Consider the following 11,547-nt stretch of genomic DNA (forward strand, 5'->3'; position numbering starts at 1 on the left):
GCACCCTTCAAATGCTATTTTCCATACAGTCACCATCAATTAACTAGTCAGTGCAAATGTTTATGTTATGCTTGGGCTAACCCAAATATTGGCAACCTTATTTCCCTCTGCAGCTGATTGCCGGTTTGGTCTGAAAGTGGTTTGTGCACAGAAGTAGAATGGTCAGAAAATACCCTCCGTGCGGATTCAAGAAAACCAACATCAAAGAGCTAAAATCATTTATTATGAGCAACCAGAAATGAACAGAACAAGAAGACGTCTCATGTACTTCTCATGCTTTATTAATATTTATAGATCTTCAATGTTAAATGTGGGTAAATCCTAGAGGCTGCTAAATTGTAATGCAGGGGTTTGTTCTGTTATTGTTAACTCAGCGGTTTTACGGCTTGAAGAGTAACTGTGGTCATTATATGCTCAGTGTGACGGTCATTAGTCTGTCAGTTCCAACAAGTTGTCTGCTCACCCCTGCTATTCACACTCTACTGTGAAAGTAAGCAGTGGGGACGGAGTCTGCTGATGATGTGCTACTGCAACTCCTAACCAAACGCTCAGTTTCTCTCTGCTCTCACTGTTGTTTCCTATGCATTTAGTTCAAAATATTCTTTCACTTTTAGCCCTAATGTTTGGTCACAACTTTCAACTTCATTTCTCATCCATTCACTTCTTTCTTTTGCACACACACCACTCCCCTGATAACCATCAGCTCTAAGGCGCACTCTATTGTTTCAGCTCAGTGCTAATTACTTCAGGTCTTGACCCCAGGTTCAGCCGAAGAGCAGCAGCAGAGGGGGGTGGGGTGTATGCGAATATGTGTGAATGTGTGTGTGCCAGGAGAAGTGTGTGTTGGGGGGGTGAGTTGGGGGTGGCTGGGCGGAGAGGTCATTGCTGCTGCCAATCAATTGTCACACTGGATTCATCCATACGTCACAGCATAATCCAGGAGGGAGAACACAGCAGCACAATGAGAGCAGTCAACAAAACATTTCAGGGTTTTCATTTTAGAAGAATTCACATGTTATAAAAGCTAATGTAATGTTTGAATGGCAATGGTGTATTCTGCCTCCTTCTTTCCTTTGTTGCTTGGTCATGTTTGTTTGTGTCAGCAGATAACAGATTAGGTTTGAGATAAAAAAAAAAGGCACAGATTCTAAGGTCAGAATGAACTTCTGTTCTATTTTAGTTTGCGTGCATGACACAGTGTGTGTATTCAGTTGTATCAATGGGTCAACACGAGAAACTTAAGCAAATAATACTTGCAGTGTGGACATCATTTCACAAGATGAAAATACAATTCTTCTTACTAGTTAGTCTGAGGTTTCATCTCATTTGAAACTTAATCTAAGAAAGGAAACATCTAAATATATTCAGGAAGTTACTGGAAAAGATCTGCTGAGTTCTTAGGGTGAGTTTGATTGCACCTGGCAAAAGCTTTAGGAGTCTCTGAATCGTACAAATTGCTTAAAAAAAAACGCTAATCAAGTATTCCTCAAGCTTTCTGTCTTCCAAAATATTTGCAGCAAATCCAAGCCCTTTCTGACCCGAGTCCACTTACAACAGTGAGAAGCCAAAACAACACTCTTCACTGCTAGTTTCATGCTGTAAAAAGAGAAACCTTCTCCCAGGGTGCCACAAGCAAACAAAACCTGTCCAGTATGTGCATTCATTGCAATGCAAAACAGATTTCCAATGCTTCAGCATCACTTAAGGCCCTACTTTCAATTACAATGTCATGAGTGCTTAGAGCTGACGGGCCTTTAGAGGAGGGGAGTGGAACCTGTGGTGAAGTTCCAGACGGCCTTAAAAGACCATTAGGGACTTTGAATATAAAATGAAAAGACACACACACACATGCACAAGGCAAAAAGTGCACTTTTCACATGTTTTCTAAAATTAAAGCCACTGAAAATATATTTAAGCCACATCCGCTGGTGCAAATACAGGTTCTGGATATTGTCAGAATTAGGGGGAATGCTTACTGAAGAGAGGAGAGAATAAGAAAGGAAAAGGAGGCAGGATAAGGCAAAATGCTGAAGGAAAGCAGAAAGGGGGAGAAAATAGCGGGTGAGGGGAGTAGATGAGATTCGCTCTTCTATTTTTCTCTCCGATCCCGCCTCCTGGCCAGGGGTTGGTCAGGGAAACCCAGCTCCCGCACATGGATTGGTTGGCTCTTCTCTGGACGGGGCGAAAAACAGTCTCCCCTCACAGACACAATAAAGTTGAGTGCTGGACGCTCCCAGGCACTAGGCGCAAAACCAGACCCGCTGTCTGTCTTTTTCCCCACATACACACGGAAATAACGTAAAGCAACATAAGGAGGATATCGGGATTTATCAGAATGTTTGCGTTTTGCATCATTTATTTTAACTGAGAAGACACCCTCCTGATTACGCACGTATCCTGCAAGGATTCACTGCTGCTTTCTGGATATTCCAATGTATTGAATGGCTCGGAGTGGGACAGCCTCCTGAACACACGGACTACATGCGCTCCAGTAGCTACTGCTGGACTATAAACAGCGCTGTGGTTTCCAGGGCGACCCAACCTGATTGTGTGAGTGTGTGTTTGAGGAGTGAAACACCGTGCCAATATCTACAGAGGGTAACGGAGTGACCATGCCCGGGATGATGGTGTCGCTCACCGGGGTAGCCCTGCTCTTCTTGTCCGGATTGCTCCGTCCGGTCTGCGTGGTCAAGGCTTTCGGCGACGAGGTGGAGGAGATGACCTGCGACCCGATCCGGATCAGCATGTGCCAGGGTCTGGGCTACAATGTCACCAAGATGCCCAATCTGGTCGGCAACGTGCTGCAGTCGGACGCGGAGCTGCAGCTGACCACGTTCACGCCGCTCATCCAGTACGGCTGCTCCAGTCAACTCAAGGTAATAGACCAGGGGGGCAGCCAGCGCGCATTGGCATTACAAGAAAGTACAGAATACCCAGTATGTTATTACAAGTGGTGTTACATTCGGGCGCAAATTTAGGGACAGTGATCTGAGTCTATAAATGTCTGCTATATTTGTGTGCGCACAGAGAGGCAAAGAGAGGTCCCAGAGCACATGACAGGGAGTTACCAGCAACAACTGACTATATTCAGGGAGCTGTTCAGACTGATGGTGCCAGTGATAAAGAGGAGCATAATAGCTATAGGTTGAGTCTCGTGGAGTTAAAATAAACGGAGGGGGTCCCCTGCTTGCCTGCCTGCCTGCCTGCCTGCCTTCCTTCCTTCCTTCCTTCCTTCTTTTCTGTTGTGCAAGGCTATCATGCTAATTTCATTGAAAATGCCCCCTCTGTCTGTTGACATTCTGAGTTCATGCATCGCACAGCAACAGCTGAATCTTCACTGCTATACACTGAACTGTACTTGGTAACAATGGTGCCCTCAGTGTCCTAAAACAAATGCTGCTTGTTTGACTCATGCACCATGTAAGAAAAAAATTAGATCCCTTGTGTGTCTCTTTTACTTTAGATCATGATTGGAGTGAGCACCGAGAAAGGGAGGATGTTTGTGGAGATACCCAGTTTAATGTGGATGAATGGTGTTTTCTTTTTCTGAAACTGCATGAATTCTTGTAATTTAGACATACTTATTTTCACACACATACAAGCATGCCTAGACATCAGACATAAACCTCCCAAAGCGCTCTTTTGAATCATCAAATGCCAGAAGAGTTCACTGTTCTGCCTAAATGTGCTTTTTATGAAAGTTTTGCAAGCTTGGAAATAAGAGTAAAACATATTTTGACATGTTAAATTAATACAGCGCGTGCGAGAGAAAACTAGACAGAACAAGAAGCAACTGCAGCATAAACTTCTTTCTCACACACACGTTAAAGAGGGAGAGAGGGGAATGAGAAACACTATCGCCTAACATTTGCTCTAATGGGAGGCTTCCTGACTGGTAACTGGAGCAGCTTTTACCAGTGAAGTGACAGCGCTCAAGTTACCAACGGTCTGGGAAAACACCCAGAATGTGTTACATTACTGTCACCAGTTGAGTAAGCACAGCTCACTATGAGAAATGTCAGAAATTGCACTGCATAAAATTTAATATCTTCTTCTTTAATGAACTTTAGACTCACATGCATGATCATTTGTAGACATTTATTTAATCAAGTCACAAATTATTCAACAACAAGTTTATGGTGCATTTCTGTATTTATGGTGGGAAACTTACTTAAACTAAACTTACTTACTAAAATACTGTATTCTAGATTGGGCGTCTACTCAATTAAAAGAGACAAAGATGCACCACGTCCCAAATCGCAATTATGATCAAAAGACAAATCTCTTTGGTGATATTATCAAACTGCAACAGAACAGAAGCATTAAGTTCTTTCTATTATTTTTGTAGTTTTTATATCCCAACATTTTTAAGTTTACTTTGGAAATAACAGTATGAGTTGTATAACATCTCCCTGTGTATTTATTTCCCAACCTTGACACCCTTCTTGGGCTCATGTTTCATTTGGGCCCCGTCCAAGGGCCGATTTCAGGCTGGGATTTGTCTATCATTGGATATCAAGGCTGCAGGCCCATAACATTACTTCTTATTCTGGCCCAATTCGTGTTTTGGCATTTTGGAAATGAAAAATACCAGCAAGACCTTTAACTCCCAACACATTTTTTAACTATCAGTCAGTCCAAGTGCCCGGAGCTAGTGTTTATTTCATTTATCTCAAGGCAGCTGAGGGAAATGCACTTTCTGCCTCTATGTGTTTTCATATCGTGAGCCTGGTACAATTTTACACCCGGGCTTTAAACAGATTTGACAGTAAACACGTGAAATCGCTTAAAATTGCTGCCTCCTGTAACCTCAGAGTACTTTCTCCACTCACATCACCACCACCTCGACAGTCAAATGTGACTCCAGACTATCTTTATAACCCAGACTTAGATATCTATTTCAAAATCATTGCCATGGGACGGGGAAAACTGAGCCTTGGATTAGGGGGATTATGCAGCATTACATGGCACATGCCCTCAGTGTTGTTAAGTCTGCAGATTGTTTTTAAAGATGCAGAGTTGTATGTGTAACCTTGGAGCAGGTTAGTATTGGCTGACTTGACTCAAGACATGGAGTTTCTTATTAAAACAGAAACCCAGCAATGGAAGGGCTGATGAAATGTATTGAAAGTACTGGGACAGTGAGAGGTATATGCAAGTAGATGGAAGAGCCATCTACAGGTTGTAATCCTGTTGTAACATACAGAAAGGCCCACAGGGTTCCCACAGCACGGTCACAGTTCGTCTCCTGCTTCACAGTTTATTTTAACTGAACTGAATAAAAAGTCATTGCAATTAAACACAATGTTGTTTAATTCTTAACTAAACAAAATGTATTCAGTTTCACCCCCTTACGTCAGTCATCCAGAAAAAATAAATGCCGCACATTACTCACCATTCAGCAGCAGTATCATCGGTCTAAGCTCATTTATGACTTTCGTAATGTTGCCTCTTCTCTCAAAACCTGTATGGTGTGCAGGAATTTGCAAAATGTTAAACTTGTACTCTCTATTTTTCAGTTCTTCCTATGCTCGGTTTATGTGCCAATGTGCACAGACAAGGTCCCTATCCCCATCGGCCCATGTGGGAGCATGTGCTTGTCTGTCAAGAGAAAGTGCCTGCCTGTGCTCCACGAGTTTGGCTTCATATGGCCTGAGGTGAGTCACATCATCACGTAAACATCCTCTAACAAACCCAACTTCAGGATATTGTTGAGGGATATAGAAAATGTGATATATGGTAAAAGAAATGCATTCATTTAGTTAAATGGATCACAGATGAAAGGAGCAACTGAAACATCCTTTCTCACCATGTTTCCTCTCCAGGTGCTTAACTGCAGCCTCTTCCCACCACAAAATGACCACAACCACATGTGCATGGAGGGTCCAGGTGATGAGGACCCTCCCTATCAGCCTGTCCGTCATCCTCCCCACCAGGAGGAGTGTCAGGCCCTGGGATCTGCTCCCGACCAGTATACCTGGCTCAAGCAGACCGAAAGCTGCGCTCTCCAGTGTGGATACGACAGCGGACTCTATCGGCGAGGGGCCAAAGTCTTCACAGATGCCTGGATGGCGGTGTGGGCTGTGCTGTGCTTCCTGTCAACCACTCTGACGGTCCTGACCTTTCTCTTGGATTCGCAGCGCTTCTCCTACCCTGAAAGGCCCATCATCTTTCTCTCCATGTGCTGTAATCTGTACAGTGTTGCCTACCTGGTAAGTAGACATTCAGTGTTATATCATCCCATTGAAGCTGTTGGAGAGAATGAATTTCATATCTGAATGTACAGCTTGCATGGTTGTATTAAGCAAGAAAGCTGATGCTTCTTTTTGTAATTTCTGACATTACTCTAGTGCAGCCACGCCTCATTTCCATTTACGTTCTTTTGTGTGTTTTTCCAGGTACGACTGACTCTCGGGAGAGAACGTGTTTCCTGTGACCTGGATGCCGCAGCCGTGCCAATTCTGGTTCAAGAAGGATTAAAGAGCACCGGCTGTGCCATCGTCTTCCTCCTCCTCTATTTCTTTGGCATGGCCTCGTCACTTTGGTGAGAACAAACAAATGCAGCCACACACACTTTTCAACATATCAATCCTTCACCTCTTTGTCCCACTGTGACCATTGTCATCAGCGGTTATGAATGGCCTTTGCGGGAACAATTGGAACACGAGACTTGCATCCTGTTTTCTTTAATATCTAACTGTTCTGTCTCACAACCTTTGTACTAGTTGGATTCATTTTTCCTGCATACAAAAGGTAGAAGTGCCATTTTTAAATGTCTGCAGCACTAAAGTTGCAGTGGAAGTACAGTGGTGTCACAGCTCTTCTCTCTTTTTCACTTAACTCTTGTTTTCCTGTTTGTTTTCACTCTTACCCACTTGGAAAAGTTACAAGTCAAGAACTCCACTCTCCAAAAATATGATTACAATGCTCCATTATGTAAACTGTGTCATGATAACCTAATTACAACTGAGGCACATGTCCACATGATTTTACTATGAAATCATAACAGACAAGGTTTTGTTTGTCTCAGCATCTGTTTCCTGGAAATCTTTTGAGCCGTTACAGAAATGAGATGGATATTCTTGTTCATCTCACTCCACCAGGTGGGTGATCCTCACCCTCACCTGGTTCTTGGCTGCTGGACTGAAGTGGGGCCACGAGGCGATCGAAATGCACAGCTCCTACTTCCACATCGCGGCCTGGGCCATCCCAGCTGTCAAAACCATCGTCATCCTCATCATGAGGCTGGTGGATGCAGACGACCTGACTGGGCTGTGTTACGTCGGCAACCAGCAGCAGGAGGCACTCACGGGCTTCGTGGTGGCCCCCCTGGCCACATACCTCCTCATAGGTAATTACAGCCCAATTAATGTGGGAATTCTGACACTTTCTGTGGCTTATATCTACTGCTTTACACCGTCATCACATATTTGACATGGACAAACTCTGTTTTCATTATCTGATTCTATCTGATTGTCCTGACATGACATTTTTTCTCTTCTCCTCAGGCACTCTGTTCATCTGTGCAGGCCTTGTGGCTCTTTTCAAGATCCGTTCCAATCTGCAGAAGGACGGTGCCAAAACAGACAAGCTGGAGCGCTTAATGGTGAAGATCGGAGTGTTTTCTGTTCTTTACACAGTCCCGGCATCCACCGTCATCGGCTGTTACTTCTACCAGCTCTCTCACTGGGGGCAGTTCAGGGCCAGCACCCAGGACTCTTATGTGGCGTCGGAGATGCTTCGAATCTTCATGTCACTGCTCGTTGGCATCACATCAGGCATGTGGATCTGGTCAGTGAAAACCCTCCACACCTGGCAGCGCTGCTCAGCCCGCCTACTCAGAGACAGCCGGGCGAGCCGAGGCGGCAAGAGGGCACCGGGCGAGGGCTGGATCAAACCAGGGAAAGGCAATGAGACAGTGGTGTGAGGACAAAGAAAGAGAAACTGGACAGTAATGGAGTTGTACTTGCTTCTCTCTCACGTACAGAAACTCTGCTAAACGAAGGACGGAGAGGGTCGAGAGATGTGAGGGAGATTAAAAAATGTCATGCGGCAATGTAGCAGGACTTTCTGAAAGAAGCGACTAGATGCTACGGCGTCACAAAAGCTCCCTGACAGTCCCTGACTCTGTACCTCTAACGGGGGAGAGGAGGAGAGAAGAGGACTGAGTCAAACATCAGTGGCAACAGAAGCCTCTCTACCTCTGTTAGGATTCCTTTGCCCAGGCAGGTGGAGAAAGCAAAGAAATGAAGAAAAAGAGAGACAGAAAAGGCAGAAGAGAAGCATCAATATGCAGACAAGAGCTCAATAAGCTGTGTAGCACCGCGCCTACCTCTCTGCCTCTCTTTTGTCTGGAGCCCTCAGCAGAAAAGACTGAACCTGCTGGAGACAGTAAACCATCATACAACTGTCTTTTGGGGATTTTATGAAGTTTTAATTTTTACACTGGAGCAGATAGTATACAGGGGTAGGCTGAGGTTTTCCAGAAGCATCTGACACTTTGAGAGCCCACGCTAAAATGAATTTCCACACAACAAAATACCAGAGGAAATGCAATTAAAATCTGACATATTGCCTTATATCTGCAATTTGAACATTTTTCTACATCTGTGGTTATTATACATTTTGTTCAACGCAAAACAGCAGGTCATTTTATCACTCTGAATTTTTTGGGGGAACCGGCTCTAAGCTGTGATAATGCACTATAGTTGAGATATTGTGTTCCAGGACAGCTGTGGTGTCACATTAATATGCACAGAGCCATTAACAGGGAGAGTTTGGTCAGATGCCTTACAAACGCTGCAGAAAAAATGATCACATTCTTACAAATGTTGTAAAGATGACATAATGTGATTAAGACTGAGGATAGTAATGCCACAATGAATCCTGGGATGGAGGACCAGTGGTGCCTTTTATTTAGACATAAATTTGGAAGGGTCTGGGACATGTAGGCCTTTGTGAATGATATGCACAGTCTTCTTGGAAACCCTGTACTTTATATATGCTCTTGAATTACCAGGAAATTGAATTATTCTCCCTGCCCTTTTCCAAACACTGGATCCAAGGCAGGTTGAAGAATTGAAGGTTATTAGACAATCACTTGCCAAAATACACATTATGCAACTGTAAAAGGTTGTCATAGACAGTAGGGTGCATAACGTTCTGTGAAAAAAGCAAAGCACTGAACTGTCACCCATAGTTTGATACATGTCAAATTGATACATAGTGTAGTAAACAGAAAAATTATTAATCAAATCAATATTTGACCACACTCGGAAAGAGCACCAGTTTGTACAGTTTTACTGTACTGGGCAGGTAAGTTGTTCCAAACATCTTAGAGAACTTGTATAGCTCTGATGAGACACACAGTATGTGTTTACATGCTCCAAAAAATCAGAATTGAATTTTGTTTTACATGTATAAAGTGGTTCTACCCTGTCCATTGAATATGCTACAAATGTAGCAAGAGGAGAACAAGTCCAAAACAAAGCTAGAACAAAGGCAACTGAACCGAACTAGTGTTCGTGACTTAAAAAGCATGAATGATTTGCAAAACGTCTTCAAGACAACCCAACAAGTCCTGCTGATTTTGTTTTAGCTTCGTTTTTTATATATAACATGACCTGGATGATTAAGAACCTTTACCGGCAAGAAGGTTTTCCCCAATTTTATTACCACTGAATGCTTAAAAAAAGATAAGGCCTGAAACAGACCTACGTTTTCATCTGCACTGCCTACATTAATTACTGCATTGTTCTTTCAAAACACGTGTTGTTTTGCTTCTGTCATGTCTACTCGGCCCCTCCTGAGATTTTGCACAGAAAGAATGTTTTCCTTCCAAGCAGAGAGAAACGATTGAATCAAGAGTTTACATGGTTATGAAACACTCATATTTTCCTCTTCAACGGCTTGTCAATGGTTTCCACCACCTCTCTCAATGAGATTGAAAATGACAAGTCTGGTTACATGAGATGGTTACATGAGGGATTTTTATTGTGATTATTAGAGAAGTACTGGTGTCCATGTAAACATAGACAGTGTCTCTCCATGTAATCCCAGATTGGCTCCTGGCTGAACCTGGCTCTGATTCAGTGTTTGGAAACACCAATCTATGACCACTATAATGAGTAAAGCGCCACCAGTAACAAGAGAGCATATCTGTCAGACCTTCTTTTTCTTTTCTGTATGTTCATGTATTATTTTTTTTCTTTCTAACGCCATCACAGAAAAATGAAACTGATACTGTTAGTTAACATCATGCTCTCATTGGTGTCCCGCCAGCCGGTGTCTTTTTGACTTTGTCTGATGCATTTAAGGCTCATTTCCCAGACAATCAAGCCCTCCCTGGAAGAGATTTTTGTACATCACTGTGGATTGCAAATTTAAATTTCACAGATGGATTCCTTTAATTGTCTCCTACATTACATTTTAATTCTTAATTGATCTAGCAGTTTCTGGACTCATCCCGTCTCTCTGCTGCATTTGCTACAAAATTCTGAAATTGGGTACCACATATTTGCCTGACAATCTAACAGAGCTCTTAAGTCTCAGTGAGTCTTCGTACGTGTAATACATGTGTATCACATTACGTCTTCTATGTTGGAGTCTTGAATAATCTGAGTGACTGAAATTTGTGTTTTTGTCCTCTTGTGTGTCATATGTACTCAGACAGTGCCGCACACAGTCTGTACAATCTTTTTTTTAGCTTAACGATTACAATGAGATAGGAATTTATAACCCTGTTTGCTTTCAAAGATACTTTTAGTGGTTCTGGTGAAACCTAGAACCCTGAACAAAAAATCTCAGACAAGCATACCATGGCACACTTAAATTTCCAAGGCCAAACAAACATTACACTCACTCAAAGTGAATTAAATTAACCTCTGACTGCCTCTCCTCTGAGCTAATGCAGCTTTCCCCTTTAACCGTCTTAGTGTTTTGGCTGGCCTCTCTCTCATGACCACGCTTAGCTTCAGTTGGCGTTTCCAAACAATCACATGATGTGCCTTGACACGCAGCGAGTGTCTGTGTGTGCCATGCTTAATGAAGATTGAGAACCACTGGTAATATAGATTTGTAAATGCCTTTGAGAAACCCAGATATGAATGGTCGCAGCTGAGGTCTGTTCAGCAACCACCGATCGCAGCCTTTAAGGTCTCCGCTTGTAGGAAACTCTTGACATCAATGTATTATAATGAGATTGCTAATTTATCCTTGTAAAAAAAAGTGATAACATTTTTTTAAAACTTGTTATTTAAATGACACTTTTGTATCAGAAGAAGATGAATAAAAACTTTTTGGTTTCCAATATTCTGATTTGATTGTGTGTTTATATACTGAACATACAAGTGTGCATGTGCACTGTGAATTTTGGTGTTTGCAAACACAAAATACTAAAACATTATCTTTACAGTTTGCCAAAGTTAAAGTTAAGATCTTTGAATGTCTTGTTTTTCCCAATCAACATAAAAATCTACATTGGAAAGTCTTGAAATACTGATTTCCAAAATCAGTTGCTAATCCTAGAAATACATTGTCAATAACATA

At 42.6% G+C, this 11,547-nt stretch overlaps 1 protein-coding gene across 1 annotated transcript; it reads left to right on the forward strand.

Annotated features, from left to right (window-relative positions):
• The first annotated feature begins 2,303 nt into the window (after positions 1 to 2,303).
• fzd4 (frizzled class receptor 4) lies at positions 2,304 to 11,189 on the forward strand. Its single transcript, XM_084559503.1, has 6 exons — positions 2,304 to 2,876; positions 5,520 to 5,657; positions 5,826 to 6,212; positions 6,399 to 6,544; positions 7,104 to 7,351; positions 7,509 to 11,189. The coding sequence occupies exons 1-6, from the start codon at positions 2,613 to 2,615 to the stop codon at positions 7,925 to 7,927; spliced, it is 1,602 nt and encodes a 533-aa protein (XP_084415629.1). The 5' UTR covers positions 2,304 to 2,612; the 3' UTR covers positions 7,928 to 11,189.
• The last annotated feature ends 358 nt before the right edge of the window (positions 11,190 to 11,547 follow it).

Source organism: Chelon labrosus (genome assembly GCF_963514085.1).
Source record: "Chelon labrosus genome assembly, chromosome: 13".
Classification (NCBI taxonomy): Eukaryota; Metazoa; Chordata; class Actinopteri; order Mugiliformes; family Mugilidae; genus Chelon; species Chelon labrosus.

Coding starts and splice junctions, on each gene's coding strand:
- fzd4 (XM_084559503.1), top strand. CDS start 2,613: ATGCCCGGGATGATGGTGTCGCTCACCGGGGTAGCCCTGCTCTTCTTG. Junction 5,658..5,825: donor TTGGCTTCATATGGCCTGAG/GTGAGTCACATC, acceptor TTTCCTCTCCAG/GTGCTTAACTGCAGCCTCTT. Junction 6,213..6,398: donor TGTACAGTGTTGCCTACCTG/GTAAGTAGACAT, acceptor GTGTTTTTCCAG/GTACGACTGACTCTCGGGAG.